Here is a 21,213-nt window from a genome sequence, read left to right as displayed (position 1 = left end):
TATTGTGACAGGATGAGATAAACATGTGTATGTACAGTGCCATTCCTACATAGAACTTGGCTGTGTTCCTTTGGGCATGCAATTATGCAAATGATATTGTCTGTCTAGTTGGACTACAGCATAACTCTCACTGATAACTACAGTAATTACAAGCAATAAGACTCTAATTCCCTATACATCTCCATGTGCTTGGCGAATAAACATGATTCTCATTCAGGAACCCCACCCCCCCTGAACTCCTCCCCCGGTTCTCATCAAAGGCCCAGAGGTTGCCAGAACTCCAAGTGCTCGACTCCTGGGTACCACCATCTCCAGGGACCTCAGGTGGGAAGAGAACCCAATCAAAATACTGAAAAAGGCCCAACAACGGCTGTACTTCCTGTGACAACTGAAAAAGTTTGGAATGTCCTGCTCCCTCCTGACCAACTTCTACTCTGCCAACTATCGAGTCGATTCTATGCTTCTCCATCATTGTTTGGCACGCAAGCACCTCAGGTACAGGTAGTGACAAGAACAAGCTACAAAGGGTCATCAAAATCACAGAGAAAATCATAGGAACCTCTCTCCCATCTCATGACCTTATCTACACCTACCAGACTGTGATCCAGGGCTGTCAGAATCGCTAACGACCCCTTCCACCCTGACAATCGCTACCTTAAAGAGAAACCGTAGCCAAGAATTGAACTTCATCCCAATCAGTAGCTGATACCCCCTTTCCCATGAGAAATCTATTCCTTTTCTCAAACGGATCATCAGGGGGCTCTTTTTTTGTGGTGAAACTCCTCCCACAGTTTGATGTCAGCGCCTCCCAGCACTAAGGTACTGACATCACACTGTGGGAGCCCTGTTGCATTGTGGGAAATAACAGCTGTTTACAGCTGCCCAAAAAAAGCAACAGCATCTCCTTCCAGTGACATCACCTGCCAGCAGTAAAAATTTCACCATATGATAAATGTCTGAATGTAAATCAAAGAGAGGAAATATTTTACAATGAGCAAACACTGAGTAAATAATTTATACATAATTACTGTAAAAATTATGCACTTTTTTATTACATTATTTTCACTGGAGTTCCTCTTTAAACTACTACCATCTGGTTGCCGTTTCAGGGCCATTGCCAGTAGGACCTCCAGGCTCAGGAGCTCCTTCTTCCCCCAAGCTGTCCTTGCCCTTAAATCAAGACGACCCCCACCCTAAAAGCAATCACCCACAGTGCAATATGTGTTCTCTCATGCAACCATGTTTTCTACATGTAATATGGTTGTGTTCTCTCATGTACCTATGTATGTGTATCTATGAGCTGTCTGTGCCAAAAACAATTCCTTGTACATCTCAGAGGAAGGGCAGGGGGGGGGGGGGGGGTAGTTAGGTTAGGAGGTTAGGCATCAGTAGAGGGAGGCCCCTGTGTGAGAATATATTTAAAAGACAGTTCCTATATATCTCAACTACACATAAATCCACCTACAGACTGCAACTAGTGCAGGAGTTATTACGTTATCTAAACAACCATATCTTGCAAAACAACTGAGAAACCATGACTTTTATTGGAAATGGTAAAGAAAAAACACATTTAATTAAATTGAAAATAGAAAAGCACCAATCATACTAAAATCAATTCAAATGGAACAGCTCCAAATTGCACCCACAAACCCCCTCACAAATCACTCGCCACCACATTCTTAGGCTTTGTTCACATCTAAAATCGAAATCGCTGACAGCATTTTTCTCCTCCTCTCGGCGCTTACCTGCGCGCTTAGATTTTGTGTACAGCACTTTTTAAAGCGCTTTTGCAGAGCGATTTATTTTTTCACTTCCTGACTTGCGTGAGGAAGTGAACTCTTTGACCTGGAAATGAATAAATACATTGGGCTTGATTCACAAAGCCGTGCTAACTGTTTAGCACGGGGGTGCTAAACAGTTAGCACGTGAAGTGCCGTTCGCTGACTTTTGCGCGTGCAAAGTGCTGCGATTCGCGCGATCGCGGACTTTTGCACGCGCAAATGTCCACGATCGCGCCACTTTGCGCGCGCAAAAGTCCGCGAACGGCACTTCACGTGCTAACTGTTTAGCACCCACGTGCTAAACAGTTAGCACGGCTTTGTGAATCAAGCCCAATGAGCGTGTTGCGCTTTTCATATACCTTCCATTGTAGCAAAATCGCCATAAAAATGGTACAGGCAGCGCTTTGCTGAGCAGATCGGAAACAAACCGCTTAGATGTGAACTCTCTCATAAGGAATCATTGCACAAGCGCTTTCAAGCGATTTTGCAAATTGCCTGCGCTTAAAATTTTTTTTCGCGTTAACAAGGATGCAGGCATCAAGGCTCAAAGTGGGGGTAAGGCTAGCTCATGTGACATGCTTTTCTATTTGCAATCCAATTAAAGGTTTTTTCACGAGTGCTCTGTGTGTGAGAACAGGGTTAGGTTTAGCTGTAATAAAATATCAGTATCAGTTACAGATATTTTACATTCAGAATTAGCTCTGCCAAAATAAAAGAATATTGGTAAATTTACAGATATTCTACACGCGGTTATTTCCAGCACCCAGTTTCCAGGCACCCTTTTTGCATGTAGGCACTAGGCAGGCAGGGGCAGCTCTGTGTTCAATGAGTGTTCAACGATCTTGTGAGTCATTTTGGTTGCTGCTGCTGTGGCCCTCATTCTGTCCACTCCGTGCGACCTCTTTTTGTGCACTCATGCATGGCTGTGTGTAACAGCTGCCGCTAGGAGTGCACAGGGTACGACGCCCAGTTACCAATGTTTCTAAGCTGTCCATGCCCAGGACTCTCTCAGCCGTGGCTGCTCTCCACAGCCGTACAGATACACAATCCAAGATGGCGCGCGGAGTAAGCAGCGCATGCGCTGGGCTCCAATTGAAAGCAGTCAGAGCTGTGAATAGAGGCTACATCGGCAGTGTGGAGATGCCGTTGTCAGTAAGGGGACACCATATGTCTGCTGACATAAAAAATAAGCAGGTAGCCTAGCCATAACTGTTTTCTTCCCACATCGGGTAAACTTTAAGGAAACCTAATGTCATTTAAAAAAAAATAAATTATATATATATATATATATATATATATATATATATATATAGTTTAACTTACCTGGTGCTTCTACCGGCACCTTTTAGCCACCATGTGCTCATGTGCAAAACGGATCGGTCCGGTCCCCCGCAGCGACCCAGTTTCGTTGTCGGTGACTTAGTCAGTCCTGTCACCAAGAGCGTCCTGCGTCTCACTTGACTGGCTTAATCGCCGAAAACAAAATTAAGTCGCTGCGGGGGACCAGAGGATCGGTTTGACACGGTGCAAGCACAGGGTGGCTGCAGGGGGCCGGTAGAAGCCCCAGGTAAGTTAAACTGTTTTTTTTTTCTTCTTTTTATCACTTTAGGTTCATGTTAAGTAAACTTTGAAAACTACTTTTTTTTTTTTACATTACTTTAGTATTTTTTTTTGTTTTGCCCTACTGAACAACAGGTATAAAACATACAGTATAAGGTGATAAAATGATGAGGTGGGTTAGTAGGAGAACAATGCGTTGGGAGTTGGACGGGCATTGCTAAAGATCTGGCATGCCATATCTGTAGATGATGTAGGGGAGTGGCTCCTGTGCACATGCTAGATTTTCCCATAGGCGGTCCTAAATGGCATGCCAGATCTGTAGATGACGTGGGGGAGTGGTTCCTGTGCACATGCTAGATTTTCACCTAGGCGGTCCTAAATGGCATGCCAGATCTGTAGATGATGTAGGGGAGTGGCTCCTGTGCACATGCTAGATTTTCACCTAGGCGGTCCTAAATGGCATGCCAGATCTGTTGATGACGTGGGGTAGTGGCTCCTGTGCACATACTAGCTTTTCTCATAGGCGGTCCTAAATGGCATGCCAGATCTGTACATGACGTGGGGGAGTGGCTCCTGTGCACATGCTAGATTTTCACCTAGGCGGTCCTAAATAGCATGCCAGATCTATAGATGACGTGGGGGAGTGGCTCCTGTGCACATGCTAGATTTTCACCTAGGCAGTCCTAAATGGCATTCCAGATCTATAGATGACGTGGGGAATGGCTCCTGTGCACATGCTAGATTTTCCCATAGACGGTCCTAAATGGCATGCCAGATCTGTAGATGACATGGGGGAGTGGTTCCTGTGCACATGCTAGATTTTCACCTAGGCGGTCCTAAATGGCATGCCAGATCTGTAGATGACATGGGGAAGTGGTTCCTGTGCACATGCTAGATTTTCACCTCGACGGTCCTAAATAGCACGCCAGATCTATAGATGACGTGGGGGAGTGGCTCCTGTGCACATGCTACATTTTCCCCTAGGCGGTGCTAAATGGCATTCCAGATCTGTAGATGACGTGGGGGAGTGGCTCCTGTGCACTGCACATGCTAGATTTCCCCCTAGGCAGTCCTAAATGGCATTCCAGATCTGTAGATGACGTGGGGGAGTGGCTCCTGTGCACATGCTAGATTTTCCCCTAGGCAGTCCTAAATGGCATGCCAGATCTGTAGATGACGTGGGGGTGTGGCTCCTGTGCACATGCTAGATTTTCCCCTAGGCAGTCCTAAATGGCATTCCAGATCTGTAGATGACGTGGGGGTGTGGCTCCTGTGCACATGCTAGATTTTCACCTAGGCGGTCTTAAATGGCATTCCAGATCTGTAGACGAAGTTGAGAGGGAGAGGGGTGGTCACCTGTACACACGATATATTTTCACCTAGACGGTCCTAAACAGCATGCCAGATCTGTAGATAAAGTTGGGGGAAGGGGCAGGTCTCCTGTACACTAGAGATGGGCCGAACCTCCGAATTTAGGTTCGCGAACCTTCGCGGAAGGTTCGGTTCGCGTTAAAGTTCACAAACCGCAATAGACTTCAATGGGGATGCTAACTTTGAAAAATAGAAAAAATTATGCTGGCCACAAAAGTGATGGAAAAGATGTTTCAAGGGGTCTAACACCTGGAGGGGGGCATGGCGGAGTGGGACATATGGCCTAAGTCCCGGGGGAAAAATCTGGATGTGACGCAAAGCAGCGTTTTAAGGGCAGAAATCACATTGAATGCTAAATTGCAGGCCTAAAGTGCTTTTAAACATATTGCATGTATATACATCAATCAGGGAGTGTAATTAGAGTTCTGCTTCACACTGACACACCAAACTCACTGTGTAACGCACCGCAAACAGCTGTTTGCGTAGTGACGGCCATGCTGGACTGATGCGCAACATGGCCAGAGTGCAGGCCGTGGCAGTTTTTCAGCCCATATGGTCGCCGGGCTGTGGTAGCTCAATGATAGAACAACAGTGACTGTCCAGCTGATCAAATTTGGTCTGTCCACAATGAAGCAACGACCTTATTATCTTCTTGTATGTAGGTAGGCATAGGTAGGAGTCCCAGTATAGGTAGGTAGGCATAGGTAGGTGCCTCAGTAGTTAGCTAGGCATAGGTAGGAGACCCAGTATAGGTAGGTAGGCATAGGTAGGAATCCCAGTATAGGTAGGTAGGCATAGGTAGGTGCCTCAGTAGTTAGCTAGGCATAGGTAGGAGACCCAGTATAGGTAGGTAGGCATAGGTAGGAGTCCCAGTATAGGTAGGTAGGCATAGGTAGGTGCCTCAGTAGTTAGCTAGGCATAGGTAGGAGACCCGGTATAGGTAGGTAGGCATAGGTAGGTGTCCCAGTAGTTAGCTAGGCATAGGTAGGAGTCCCAGTATAGGTAGGTAGGCATGGGTAGGTGCCTCAGTAGTTAGCTAGGCATAGGTAGGAGACCCAGTATAGGTAGGTAGGCATAGGTAGGAGTCCCAGTATAGGTAGGTAGGCATAGGTAGGTGCCTCAGTAGTTAGCTAGGCATAGGTAGGAGACCCGGTATAGGTAGGTAGGCATAGGTAGGTGTCCCAGTAGTTAGCTAGGAATAGGTAGGAGTCCCAGTATAGGTAGGTAGGCATGGGTAGGTGCCTCAGTAGTTAGCTAGGCATAGGTAGGAGTCCCAGTATAGGTAGGTAGGCATAGGTAGGAGACCCAGTATAGGTAGGTAGGCATAGGTAGGTGTCCCAGTAGTTAGCTAGGCATAGGTAGGAGTCCCAGTATAGGTAGGTAGGCATAGGTAGGTGCCTCAGTAGTTAGCTAGGCATAGGTAGGAGACCCAGTATAGGTAGGTAGGCATAGGTAGGTGTCCCAGTAGTTAGCTAGGCATAGGTAGGAGACCCAGTATAGGTAGGTAGGCATAGGTAAGTGTCCCAGTAGTTAGCTAGGCATAGGTAGGAGACCCACTATAGGTAGGTAGGCATAGGTAGGTCCCATAGTATAGGTAGGTAGGTAGGTGTTCCCGTATAGGTAAGTAGGTGCCCCAGTAGTTAGGTAGGCATAGGTAGGTGTCCCAGTATAGATAGTTAGGCAGGGCCTGGCTGGCACAGTAATAACAATTACCAAGGTCCAGCTGCAACAGATAGGGCTGTATAATGTCAGTGTCAGTGAGCAACACAAAAAAAAAAAACACATCAGGAAAACATTAGCTGTCAAATAAGCTGTTGAGGGGTGCTATTTATTTAGCAATAACAATCAGCCAGGAGCAAGCCAAGAGCCTAACTAATCTTTCCCTAGGAGAAAAAATGTGCAGCAGCTCTCCCTAGTCTGTCTATTTGCAGCAGGCACACGAGTGAGTGTCATGGTCAGCGAGCCTGCCTTATATAAGGAGGGGTGGGGCTCCAGGGCTTAGTGTAGCCTGAATGGCTGCAATGTGCCTGCTGACTGTGATGCAGAGGGTCAAAGTTGACCCTCATAGTGCATTATGGGGCGAATCGAACTTCCGCAAAAGTTCGCATGGTTCAGGCGAACGCGAACCACCAAAGTGGTTCGCAGGCGAACCGTTCGGCCCATCTCTACTGTACACACGCTAGATTTCTGCTCCTTGCCTCCAAGTCAGGAGGCGGAAGCATCAGAGTCTGCCTCTCTCCGATCGTAATGGTGCTGAACTGCTTTGGATAGCATTATCCAGGTTTCCAAAAAATGAAACCTGGATTTGAACAGCAACGCTAGTCCTAAACGCCCGCCTACTTCAATCCAATGTGTGTGCATAGCGTCAAAACAGCTACGTAAACTTGAAGTTGCCTCTGTAACTAGTACTTCTCAGAGGGTGGAGTACAGGTAACTGATACTAGTTATCCGCAAACAATAACAGGAGCTAATAACTGTTCCCAGTTTCATGTTCATACAGGAGCAGTCAAATGAAACCAGTTATTCTATTAATTATCGCCACCCTGTAATTATAACAGCTCTACCCATTATGTTTTGAAAAACACCCTGCAAACCTCAATTAATTTCTCATACATACAGAATGTGTGCTGGGTTAGAAAAAAGTGACAGCTCTGCCTCTGTGCATTACAGGTGTTGTTACACGCAAGGGGAGAGATGTGTTGTGTCAGATCAAGCTGCTCTTTCCATACATGACTGTGGGACGATAAGGTCATGGATCCCTACTGTCTCTTTTTGCAATAGGTAATATCAGAACCAAAATGATACACTGAAAAAGTGGATAATCAGAAAACTGGACCGACGTGCACATTCTGTCTCCATGGGGGCTGGAATCTGCAAGGGCTGAACTAGAGCTCTGCAGGGGCTGAATGAGAACTCTGCAGGGGCTGAACAAGAACTCTGCAGGGGCTGAACAAGAACTCTGCAGGGGCTGAACAAGAACTCTGCAGGGGCTGGACAAGAACTCTTCAGGAGCTGGACAAGAACTCTGCAGGGGCTGAGCTAGAATTCTGCAGGGACTGAACTAGAACTCTGCAGGGGCTGAACTAGAACTCTGCAGGGGCTGAAACAGAATTCTGTATGGGCTGAATAAGAACTCTACCTGAATGAGAACTCTGCAAGGGCTGAATGAGAACTCTGCAGAGGCTGAATTAGACCTCTGCAGGGGCTGAACAAGAACTCTGCAGGGACTGAACTAGAACTCTGCAGGGGCTGAATTAGAACTCTGCAGGGGCTGAACTAGAACTCTGCAGGGGCTGAACTAGAACTCTGCAGGGGCTGAATTAGAACTCTGCAGGGGCTGAACAAGATCTCTGCAGGGACTGAACTAGAACTCTGCAGGGGCTGAACTAGAACTCTGCAGGGGCTGAACTAGAACTCTGCAGGGGCTGAACAAGAACTCTGCAGGGGCTGAACTAGAACTCTGCAGGGGCTGAACTAGAACTCTGCAGGGGCTGAGCTAGAACTCTGCAGGGGCGGAAACAGAACTCTACAGGGGCTGAACTAGAGCTCTGCAGGGGCTGAAACAGAGCCAGGCAGGGGCTGAATAAGAACTCTACCTGAATGAGAACTCTGCTGGGGCTGAACCAGAGCTCTGCAGGGGCTGAATAAGAACTCTACCTGAATGAGAATTCTGCAGGGGCTTAAACAGAGCCCTGCAGGGGCTGAATAAGAACTCTGCCTGAATGAGAACTCTGCAGGGGCTGAACTAGAACTCTGCAGGGGCTGAAACAGAGCGCTGCCGAGGCTGAATAAGAACTCTACCTGAATGAGAACTCTGCTGGGGCTGAACCAGAGCTCTGCAGGGGCTGAATGAGAACTCTACCTGAATGAGAACTCTGCTGGGGCTAAACTAGAGCTCTGCAGGGGCTGAATGAGAACTCTTCAGGGGCTGAACGATAACTTTGCAGAGGCTGAACGTGAACTCTGAATGAATGAGAACTCTGCAGAAGCTGAACTAGAACTCTGCCTAAAGAGAACTCTGCAGGGGTTGTACAAGAACTCTGCCTGAACGAGAACTCTGCAGGGGTTGAACTAGAACTCTGCGGTTGATGAATTAGAACTCTGCAGGGGCTTTACAAGAACTCTGAATGGGCAGAACTAGAACTCTGCAGGGGCTGATCAGATTCTGTAAAACAGGAAGTAAAGAGAAATCTCTGCAAAAACTGCAATGAAAGCATGAGCATGCTGCCTGTCTTGGAAAACCGCAAGTCTATAAACATTACAAACTCCTCTTTTTAACTGATCAATATAAGGTGGACAGCAAAGAGCTAGGAGGAGAAAGGAGTTGTGTTTACCGCTGAGCACAGTGCTGACACCGCCCTTCTCTATTCTACTGCTGTTATTAGATTAACTCTGTAGCCAGCACTGCAGGTACAGATCAACAGAAGTCTTAAGCTGGGAACACATGCTACAATTTTCCATCAGATTGACGGATCGATCTGACAATTTCCGACCGGTCTGATCAGATCCTGATCGATAACACGATTTGGACAGTTTGGACATCTACACATGATGAAACTTCTTATCAGATTACCCATCAAACTGATGGAAAATTGTACCATGTCTACTAGGTTTCACAGTCTTCTGTTTTGCACTGCTCAGTGTGCAATAGAGCATTAACCCTGCCTACACCCTCCCCACCCCCAGTAACTTTATAAAAGCAGTTAACAGTGAGGACGATGATAGGCACCCATGGCTTTAATAAACATATACTGTAATCATGTCTGTTACTGCAAAAGGAAGTTAATGTAAAATTCATATGAGGTGTGCATTGAGTAAAAGATTGCTTCTTGTTGGTAGTTGCATCATGCCTAAGGCTGATTTTACACTTAAACGGTGCAATGAGATCGCACGTCAGGGGAGCCTGCTGCAACATCACCATACCACAGAAATCACTTTTCATATGACCGGTATGGCAACAGGGTAATATGCATAGCGCCACCCAACCACCCCCCTCCCCTTCCGCTTAGTGACGTACTCCCTGCTGGGCAAGAAGCAGGTCACTGAGATTCTCATCGATGCATGCCGCATTGCACCACGCTCCCATCGTTCACACGTGCTTTGTTGCCTATTGACTTGCATTGCTGCATAATCCGTGCTGTAGGCACTGCAGACTTTGCATCGGGAATGCGCTGACTTTGATACCTCTAGCGCACCACGTTGCACTGCTTGTGGTGGGGATACGAAGGGGAAGCGCAACGTGGAGCAGTACGCTTTATGCAAAGAAGAACTCTGCAGGGGCTGAACAAGAACTGTGCAGGGGCTGTACGAGAACTGTGCAGGGGCTGAACGAGAACTGTGCAGGGGCTGCACGGGCTGAACGAGAACTGTGCAGGGGCTGCACGGGCTGAACGAGAACTGTGCAGGGGCTGAACGAGAACTGTGCAGGGGCTGAACAAGAACTTTGCAGGGGCTGAACGAGAACTGTGCAGGGGCTGCACGGGCTGAACGAGAACTGTGCAGGGGCTGCACGGGCTGAACGAGAACTGTGCAGGGGCTGCACGGGCTGAACGAGAACTGTGCAGGGGCTGAACGAGAACTGTGCAGGGGCTGAACAAGAACTGTGCAGGGGCTGAACAAGAACTGTGCAGGGGCTGAACGAGAACTGTGCAGGGGCTGCACGGGCTGAACGAGAACTGTGCAGGGGCTGAACGAGAACTGTGCAGGGGCTGAACGAGAACTCAGAAGGGGCTGAACGAGAACTCTGCAGGGGCTGCATAAGAACAATGCGCCGACTTCTATAGTTCTAGCGCACCATGTTGCACTGCTTGTGGTGGGGATACGAAGGGGAAGCGCAACACGGAGTGGTGCGCTTTATGCAAAGAAGAACTCTATAGGGGCTGAACGAGAACTGTGCAGGGGCTGAACAAGAACTCTGCAGGGGCTGAACTAGAACTCTGCAGGGGCTGAGCTAGAACTCTGCAGGGGCTGATCTAGAACACTGCAGGGGCTGAACTAGAACTCTGCAGGGGCTGAACTAAAACTCTGCAGGGGCTGAACTAGAACTCTGCAGGGGCTGTACTAGAACTCTGCAGGGGCTGAGCTAGAACTCTGCAGGGGCTGAACTAGAACTCTGCAGGGGCTGAACGAGAACTGTGCAGGGGCTGAACGAAAACTCTGCAGGGGCTGAACAAGAACTCTGCAGGGGCTGAGCTAGAACTCTGCAGGGGCTGAGCTAGAACTCTGCAGGGGCTGAACTAGAACTCTGCAGGGGCTGAACAAGAACTCTGCAGGGGCTGAGCTAGAACTGTGCAGGGGCTGAACTAGAACTCTGCAGGGGCTGAATAAGAACTCCACCTGAATGAGAACTCTGCAGGGGCTGAGCTAGAACTCTGCAGGGGCTGAACAAGAACACTGCAGGGGCTGAACAAGAACACTGCAGGGGCTGAGCTAGAACTCTGCAGGAGCTGAAACAGAACCCTGCAGGGGCTAAATAAGAACTCCATCTGAATGAGAACTCTGCAGGGGCTGAACTAGAGCTCTGCTGGGACTGAACGAGAACACTGAAGGGGCTGAACAAGAACTCTGCAGGGGCTGAATAAGAACTCTGCAGGGGCTGAACAAGAACTCTGCAGGGGCTGAACAAGAACACTGCAGGGGCTGAACAAGAATGGCTGAACTAGAACTCTGCAGGGGCTGAACGATAACTCTGCAGGGGCTGAACGATAACTCTGCAGGGGCTGAACGATAACTCTGTAGGGGCTGAATAAGAACTCTACCTGAATTAGAACTCTGCAGGGGCTGAATGAGAACTCTGCAGGGGCTGAATGAGAACTCTGCAGGGGCTGAACAAGAACTCTGCAGGGGCTGAATTAGAACTCTGCAGGGGCTGAACAAGAACTCTGCAGGGGCTGAACAAGAACTTCTCAGGGGCTGAGCTAGAACTCTGCAGGGGCTGAAACAGAACTCTGCAGGGGTTGAACTAGAACTCTTCAGTGGCTGAATAAGAACTCTACTTGAATGAGAACTCTGCTGGGGCTGAACTAGAGCTCTGCAGGTGCTGAATGAGAACTCTTCAGGGGCTGAACGATAACTTTGCAGAGGCTGAACGTGAACTCTGAATGAATAAGAACTCTGCAGAGGCTGAACTAGAACTCTGCCTGAAGAGAACTCTACAGGGGTTGTACAAGAACTCTGCCTGAACGAGAACTCTGCAGGGGCTTTACAAGAACTCTGAAGGGGCAGAACAAGAACTCTGCAGGGGCTGATCAGATTCTGTAGAACAGGAAGTAAAGAGAAATCTCTGCAAAAACTGCAATGAAAGCATGAGCATGCTGCCTGTCTTGGAGGACAGCAAGTCTATAAAAATTACAAACTCCTCTTTTTAACCGATCAATATGAGGTGGACAGCAAAGAGCTAGGAGGGGAAAGGAGTTGTGTTTACTGCTGAGCACAGTGCTGACACCGCCCTTCTCTATTCTACTGCTGTTATTGGATTAACTCTGTAGCCAGCACTGCAGGTACAGATCAACAGAAGTCTTAAGCTAGGTACACATGCTACAATTTTCCATCAGATTGACGGATCGATCTGATAATTTCCGACCAGTCTGATCAGATCCTGATCGATAACACAATTTGGACAGTTTGGACATCTACACATGATGCAACTTCTTATCAGATTACCCATCAAACTGATGGAAAATTGTACCATGTCTACTAGGTTTTACAGTCTTTTGTTTTGCACTGCTCAGTGTGCAATAGAGCATTAACCCTGCCTACACCCTCCCCACCCCCCAGTAACTTTATAAAAGCAGTTAACAGTGAGGCCGATGATAGGCACCCATGGCTTTAATAAACATATACTGTAATCATGTCTGTTACTGCAAAATGAAGTTAATGTAAAATTCATATGAGGTGTGCATTGAGTAAAAGTTTCCTTCAAGTTGGTAGTTGCATCATGCCTAAGGCTGGTTTTACACTTAAACGATGCAATGAGATCGCACGTCAGGGGAGCCTGCTGCAACATCACCATACCACAGAAATCACTTTTCATATGACCGGTGTGGCAACAGGGTAATATGCATAGCGCCACCCAACCACCCCCCTCCCCTTCCGCTTAGTGACGTACTCCCTGCTGGGCAAGAAGCAGGTCACTGAGATTCTCATCGATGCATGCCGCATTGCACCACGCTCCCATCGTTCACACGTGCTGTGTTGCCTATTGACTTGCATTGCTGCATAATCCGTGCTGTAGGCACTGCAGACTTTGCATCGGGAATGTGCCGACTTTGATACCTCTAGCGCACCACGTTGCACTGCTTGAAGTATGCAAGTCTCCATAGACTTGCATGGCCCTTGCGGTGGGGATACGATGGGGAAGCGTAACGCGGAGTGATACGCTTTATGCAAAAATTGCTTTACCCAAGCCATACTTGGAACTAGAGATGCTAAATGAAATCCTAATGATTCTACAAATTTGATGCCAATTACATGCAGATTGGACTTGGGCTAAATGCACTTTTCCTAACCTTAAAGGGATACTGTAGGGGGGTCGGGGGAAAATGAGTTGAAGTTACCTGGGGCTTCTAATGGTCCCCCACAGACATCCTGTGCCTGCGCAACCACTCCCAAATGCTCTGGCCTCTGGTTCACTTCTGGAATTTCAGACTTTAAAGTCCGAAAACCACTGCGCCTGCATTGCCTTGTCCTCACTCCCGATGATGGCACCAGGAGCGTACTGCGCAGGCCTAGTATGGTCTGTGCCTGCGCCGTGCACTCCTGGTGACATCAGGGGAAGCGAGGATACGGCAATGCAGGCGCAGTGGTTTTCAGACTTTAAAGTCTGAAATTCCAGAAGTGAACAGGAGGCGGGGCCGGAGCATCGGTGAGTGGCTACACAGGCACAGGATGTCTGTGCGGGACCATTAGAAGCCCCGGGTAACTTCAACTCATTTTCCCCCGAGCCCCCTACAGTATTCCTTTAACCTCCCCATAAACCCCATGCATAAACCTAACCTCAGCCATGGGGTGAAACTCTGTCTCCTCTTGTAGTGCCTAACGTCCCCCCTGGAGCCGATACTCTAGCTTTCAACTCCTGCCTGAACCTAATCATACTGCATGATTAGTGCTGCTCGGATACCCCTTTTCAAAATCCGGATTGGATCCGGATACCCAGATATCCTGTTCGAAACGGATATCCGAGTTCAAAACTTTCCAATCCGAATCGGATATTCAACCCTAGTATGATGTGGGGACTTTAAATCCCCCCCCCCCAAAAAAAATGACTGTCAATTAAAAATTCACGTGCAAAGTGCCACGCGGAGAGTGCAAAGTCACGTGCAAAGTGCAAAATCACGAGCAAAGTGCCACGTGCAAAGTGCAAACTGTCACGTGCAAAGTGCAAAGTCCCGTGAAAAGTGCCAAGTGCAAAGTCACATGCAAAGTGCAAAGTGCCATGTGCAAAGTGCCACATGCAAAGTGCAAAGTGACGTGCAAAGTGTAAAGTGCAAAGTGCAAAATTACGTGCAAAGTGCCACATGCAAAGTGCAAAGTCACGTGCAAAGTGTAAATTGCCACGTGCAAAGTGTAAAGTGCCACGTGCAAAGTGCAAGTCACGTGCAAAGTGCCATGTGGCACTTTGCACGTGACGTGGCACTTTGCACATGGCACTTTGCACTTTGCACGTGGCACTTTGCACTTTGCACATGACTTTGCACGTGGCACTTTGCACGTGATGTGGCACTTTGCACTTTGCAATTTGCACGTGGCACTTTGCACTTTGCACGTGACATGGCACTTTGCACGTGGCACTTTGCACATGGCACTTTGCATGTGGCACTTTGCACGTGACATGGCACTTTGCACGTGGCACTTTGCACGTGACTGTGCACTTTGCACTTTGCATGTGGCACTTTGCATGTGGCACTTTGCACGTGGCACTTTGCACTTTGCACGTGATGTGGGACTTTGCACTTTGCACGTGGCACTTTGCACAAGACGTGGCACTTTGCACGTGGCACTTTGCACGTGTTTGCACGTGGCACTTTGCACGTGACTTTGCACTTTTCACTTGCATGTGGCACTTTGCATGTGGCACTTTGCACGTGGCACTTTGCACGTGGCACTTTGCACGTGATGTGGGACTTTGCACTTTGCACGTGGCACTTTGCACTTGGCACTTTGCACGTGTTTGCACGTGGCACTTTGTACTTTGCACATGGCACTTTGACCGTGGCACTTTGCACTTTGCACGTGTTTGCACGTGGCACGTTGCACTTGGCAGTTTGCACGTGGCACTTTGCACGTGTTTGCATGTGGCACGTGGCACTTTGCACTCGGCAAGTGCCACGTGCCGGGTGACAGTCAGACAGCAGAGGAGAGGACACTGTCACACTGGCACTGCTCAGCAGCACAGCAGTTCTGAAGTAAGCTAACACAGTAGTACTACTACTCTAACAACTACTAGCACTGCCTGCAGTACTACAGTACTAACTAGTAGTAACTACACAATTACACAGTAATGCTATTCCCTAATCCCTAACCTAACCTAAACTGTAGCTAGCTAAGGCTAATAGCTGGCCAGCAGGCAGCAGCTGGCCTGGTCTGTGCACAGGACACACACAGACACATAGCAGCTGCAGCAGTACTGGAGCTCACACTCTGACTGTCTGTCACACAATGAAATCAAGCTAATTAATGATTTAACTATAGTGTAGTGATAGTGAAGGGATTAATCACTGAACAGCTTTAGGTTTATAACTGTGTACAGGCAGCCCTGCAATCAGCACTAGAGCATGTCTCTCAGTGAGCATTCAGCAAGCTAGGACTATATGTCTCATCATGGCAGCCCTCATTATTATTCAGGGGGGCTGCCAGTGTTCCTTTCTGTGATTGGGTGCCAGGGTTTAGGCTGGTAGCCCTCTGATTGGCTCAATGAGGTCAGGTGGGGCTGGCCAAGGTTCCCTTCTGTGATTGGTTGCTAGGGCTTCTGCTGGGAGCCCTCTGATTGGCTCCAGGACGTCATCTCCTTAGTTACAGTATTTCGGATCCGTATATCCGCAGAGATCCGCGGATATCCGGGTTATGAGCCCAACTATCCGCAGATAGCTATCCGGATTTGGGCCCAACTATCTGGAATCCGAATCCAGTCGGATAGCTGAAAAAAGGTTGGATATCCTGGTTACCCGGATATCCGTAATCCGGATGAGCAGCCCTGTCCATGATCCATCTTAGCCTTCTCTCTGGTGCCCAACCCTAACTTCTCCCCCACCCTGGTGCCTATGCTTAACTGGGACTTATCTTTATTATTTTACCCTAACCCCCCCTCTAACCATCATACTAGTTCCTCACCATCTATCGTGCCATCTCCTAACTTTTCTTCTGTTGCCTTTCCCTAACCATCCTCCATTGTGTTACCCTAACCTCCCTCTGCTGCCTAAATCCGCCATGGTGCCTCACCCTATATAAATTTCCCAAATTGTGCCTCATCATAACCTCCCCTCAGTTGTTTTACCATAATTTACCATAATTTCCATCTGGTGCCTAAAGCCTGGTACACACATCCGACATTGATTGGCTAATTTTACCACCTCCGTGTAGTATGTAGGTGTAGGTGGTAAAATTTGCCATCATTGGCCATAAAAAATTGGATGTGTGTATGCACCTTTAAGCTGAATACCTTGCCATTTGCGGCAGCACAAACGTACGCTTGTGTAAACGATTGTTTACACGAACGCAGCAAACCCATGCAAGTTAACGAGGATTAGAGTGATCCTCAACGACTTAATTGGACCCATTGTTCATTCAGAAACGAACGATCGCTGGGGGTGTTGTGTATCAGTCAATATCGTTTAATGAATTTGCATTAAACAATGTTACGCAATATTGCGAAAAATTCATCCGTTGTGCAAAATCATTTGCAAAAAATCATTCGGTGGGTATGGATCTTTATCCTAACCACCCTCTATGCTGCTTCACACTAAATTAAACCCCTAAACCTACATTAACCCTGGAATCCTCATTTAAGCAAGAGGTCTGACTGCAGCCAGGGAAAAGGAGATCTGCACAAAAAAGGATCATGTGCAATGACAAATAGTTCTGAGATCATTCTGCTCAATGAGTGATCTTGGTTTGGTGGCTCAGACTTAGATGTGAGCAGTGGCGGCTCCAGGAATTTTTTTTAGGGGGTGCTTTGCAGGTGCTGGACCAATTTCCGGGGTAGCTGATGACATGCGGCGTGCGAAATGGGTGTGGCTACAACCTGCGGCGCGCAAAGGCAAAAAATGGGTGTGGCCATGACCGAATGAGGGCGGAGCTAACTAATTTAAAGTGAACCCGAGGTGACAGTGATATGGAGGCTGCCATATTTATTTCCTTTTACACAATACTAGTTGCCTGGCAGCCCTGCTCCTGACTGGCACCCCTGACCTGCTGCATGCTTGTTCAGGATCTATGGTTGAAAGTATTAGAGGCAGAGGACCAGCAAAGCAACCAGACAACTGGTATTGCTTAAAAGGAGATAAATATGGCAGCCTCAACATTATTCTCACCTCAGGTTCCATTTAAAAGTGCAACAAAAAGACAGTGGGCCCAAGTTTTGGTGACCCTTTCCCCAGAAAATTCACATAATTGTGCAGGTTTTCTCAAGAAAATACACGTAATGGGAGCAGATTTGCCCAGAAAATACGTTCAATCCTGTCGGCAGATTTGACCAGAAAACATGTTCAGTCGTGTCGGCAGATTTGCCCAGAAAATACGCTCAGTCCTGTCGGCAGATTTGACCAAAAAACACTTTCAATCATGTAGTAGATTTGACCAGAAAACACTTTCAATCATGTGGTAGATTTGACCAGAAAACACTTTCAATCCTGTCGGCAGATTTGACCAAAAAACACTTTCAATCATGTGGCAGATTTGACCAGAGAACATGTTCAATCATGTCGGCAGATTTGCCCAGAAAATACGCTCAGTCCTGTCGACAGATTTGACCAAAAAACACTTTCAATCATGTGGCAGATTTGACCAGAGAACATGTTCAATCATGCCGTCAGATTTGCCCAGAAAATACGTTCAGTCCTGTCAGCAGATTTGACCAAAAAACACTTTCAATCATGTGGTAGATTTGACCAGAAAACATGTTCAATCATGTTGGCAGATTTGCCCAGAAAATATATGCAATCATGGCAGATTTGACTAGAAAATACATGTAATGTCGGCATATTTGCCCAGAAAATACGTGCAATTATGTCAGCAGATTTGACCAGAAAATACATGCAATCATGTTGGCAGATTTGACTAGAAATAGTAATACATGCAATAATGTCAGCAGATTTGACTAGAAATACGTACAATCACGTGGCAGGCAGACCTGGCCAGAAAATACTTCAATCATGTAGCAGAGTTGCCCAGTACATACACCTGGCTGGCTGGCTGCCTGTAAATTATAGAAAAAATTTTTTACTCACCTGAGGAACTCCTGTCCCGCCCAGCCTCCATCCGGCGCGCAGCTCCCACAATCCTCTGCAGCCAGCAACTGAAACTCCCGCGCTGAGCAGGGCTACGGGAAAATGGCGTCCGAAGCCCTGCACTGAAGACTCGAAGTCTCCAGAGCAGGGCTTCGGACGCCATTTCCCCGTAGCCCTGCTCTGCCGCTGCCGGAGCTGCAGGCTGCTGCTGCCGGTGAACTGACCACGGCGTCTATTAGACACCGAAAGTCAGTTCACGCCAGGGAGTGCTAATAGGGTGCTTGGAGAATTTTAGGGGTTGCTTTAGCACCTCAAAGCACCCCCCTGGCGCCGCCCCTGGATGTGAGGGATCTTATTCCATTCCCCTCTATAAATCATCATTCTGGTGCAGCAATTCGATAGGAGCTGCCCTTACTCCTCCTCCCATGTCAGACGCTGCTTCAAAATGATTAGTTTCCCTAAGTTATAGTGAACCTGAATCGAGTAAAATTATTTAAAATAAACACATGATGTTCCTGCAAATGAATATTACATAATTACCTTGCTGTCAGTTCCTCTATGAAGCTCACCATTTTCTTCTAACAATGATTCCATCCAGTTCTGACAAGATTTTGTCAGAACTTAAATATATCAGTTGCTGTCAGTTATATATCACTTGCAGTCAGTTATAACTGAAAGGACAACTGATGTGCAAGGTAATGTCCATGTTTCCCTATGGCTCACATATTACTGTTTAACAATTTGCTGACCAGGATGCTGTTATGGGGAAATGACCATTTTTAAAAATGGAGGACGGAGACTTCCATTGATCACAATGGACAAACAGGGCACAGGAGAGGAGAAAGAGATTGATGAGTAGACTACACGGGAGATAAGTATGTGTGTATGTTAACTTTGACTTTTAATTTTCAGTTCAGGTTTGCTTTAAACCCAAAAAAATCAGAGAAACAACAGAAAGATAATTGCATTTTGGAAAACATTTATAGGTGTAGTCAGACATATTTCTAAAGATGGTCCTGTCATAAGAATGCCAGAGAAAATGCAATCTATATTAGTCAGAGGAGGTGAAGGAAGACAGAGGACTGTTTGGAAAGTATAGGCTTTGCTAGAGCATTAGAAAGTGGCAGGGCTGCATTACATAACAATAGTAGGCTAGTGATCTTTATTGGACGAGGCTGACAGGCGTGAATCCGGCCCTCTGTTTGTCGGAGAGATTACTGAAACGCATTGTGAGATGACAGTTACCTGTCCCACATACAAACACTATGCAACTGTGTGTCACTGTTTTCACACCACAAAATCTCACACGCCCTTTCTAACAGGCTCATGCACATACTCCTCTTCCAGAGCTACCTGATTCTCATGTGGCAATGTGTAAGCAGGTCAGGGTGTGGGACGTTTCTTTCTCCCACCCAGAAGCCATGTCCCCACCTTACCAATCTTCATCTCCTCCCTGAAGCGTTTCCACCTCACTCCAAGCGATTTGCAAACCGGTCCAACAGGTCGAAAGAAGATGATGAAAAAAAATAATAATACAGAGGTGGATCCTCCCCCCACCGTTATTTCACAACTGGTGCCTTCTCTGCAGACACTCACGCTTCATCCATGTACTTTGGAAGAAGACACTTAAGAGTTGCCCATTAAGGTTCAGGAACCTACCTTCTAGACTTCTACACGTGTTCAAGCATAGGGATGGACTGCAACTGTACATAACTGCACCTTGATTACTGTCTGCAGAAAAACTGGGCAAGTAATATCAGCTTCATGTGATACCTGGAAGAGAGTTATATCTCCATGTCTATGGATTTTATTCATTACCAAGAATGAGAAGAATGGTCAACACAGAAGTGTCTCCTCAATCAAATGAGAAAGCCTTAGGCCTCTAGTGAACTACACAAACAAAAACATTTCTCCAGCTCTTAAAAATTGGATTTTGTTTTGGTAATGTAAAATTAAACACAATTACCATTACACTTTTTAGAAGAAGAATATACTTTGGATATCTCTGCCACCTTATTGCCCACTAACAAATATATCCTCAGAACCTATAAAAGACAAAGCACTACATCGGAAAAAGGGATTCTGATAATAGATTTGTGTTTTGATTGAAGTCCATTGCCGGATTTGCAAAACTTCTCAAATGTGGAAATAACCAAACGGGAATACTGGAAAAGGTATTGGACTGACTGTGGTGGAGTGTTCTACTGGCAGCAGAAGGGTGATTGTAGAGGAGCTCCAAGCATCAGCCATTGAGGTCAGGAGACCCACCTCAAGGAGTTCAGGATGCCCAGAGCTTTCCTGGTGAAGAAATCCAGCCTAGGATCTGGAAAGAGAAACTGGGGCGATGTCCCTGATGAGGACAGAGGAGAGTTCTACATTCCAGGTGATTCCTCAGCTTTGTCACTGTCTGTCACTAATATATAAGATGCCCATTTATAAAGGAATCAACAGGTCCAGTGCTTGCTTTGCTTGAATGTCCCATTCAGAGATGAGCCAATAAGGTTAGTTTATTAAAGGGAACAAAGATAAGAGGGATATGGAGGCTGACATGTGTATTCCCATTTATATAATGCACATTGCCTGGCTGTCCTGCTGATCCTCTGCCTCTCATACTTTAAGACATAGACCCTGAACAAGCATGCAGGACAAGATGTCTATGACAAAATGTGACAAGATTAGCTGCATGTTTGTTTCAGGTGTGTGATTTTAGACCCTACTGACCAGAATGTTTAGCAGGGCTGCCAGGCAACTGGTATTGTTTAAAAGGCAATGAATATGGCAGCTTCCATATGTCTCTCACCTCGGGTTCCTTTTTGAGTGTCGTTTATGAATTGCCTGTTATTTACTACCAGTATTGTGCAAATCCTCACTCACTAGAATGGTTATGCACCTGTACCCTCAAAAAATTGTTTGATTTTTTTTCCCCCAACACTTCTATAGTGGCGAATAACATACTAAATAGAGAGGAATATTATTGCTTATTGTCCAGCTTTGGCATTTATCTACACTTTTAGCCACTTCAGTAAATGTGAATTCTCTTTGCTGCTTTTACATCTGTA

General features: G+C 46.9%; 1 protein-coding gene across 2 annotated transcripts in view; it reads left to right on the top strand.

Moving 5' to 3' along the window:
• OVOL1 (ovo like transcriptional repressor 1) overlaps nucleotides 1-21,213 on the top strand; it is a 90,229-nt gene that overhangs the window by 38,483 nt on the left and 30,533 nt on the right. The window contains exon 1 of one of the 2 annotated variants that reach the window (XM_068261022.1): nucleotides 19,575-20,537. The exons of the other annotated variant lie outside the window; for it this stretch is intronic. Coding sequence (XP_068117123.1) covers nucleotides 20,438-20,537 — 100 coding nt within the window. The 5' untranslated portion in view covers nucleotides 19,575-20,437. Of the gene's footprint in view, nucleotides 1-19,574; nucleotides 20,538-21,213 lie in introns of those variants that run through there. 2 annotated transcript variants of the gene reach the window in all.

This window comes from Hyperolius riggenbachi, chromosome 11, assembly GCF_040937935.1.
Source record: "Hyperolius riggenbachi isolate aHypRig1 chromosome 11, aHypRig1.pri, whole genome shotgun sequence".
NCBI classification, from domain to species: Eukaryota; Metazoa; Chordata; class Amphibia; order Anura; family Hyperoliidae; genus Hyperolius; species Hyperolius riggenbachi.
Note: the sequence above shows the minus strand (reverse complement) of the source record. Positions and strands in the feature narration are given on the sequence as shown.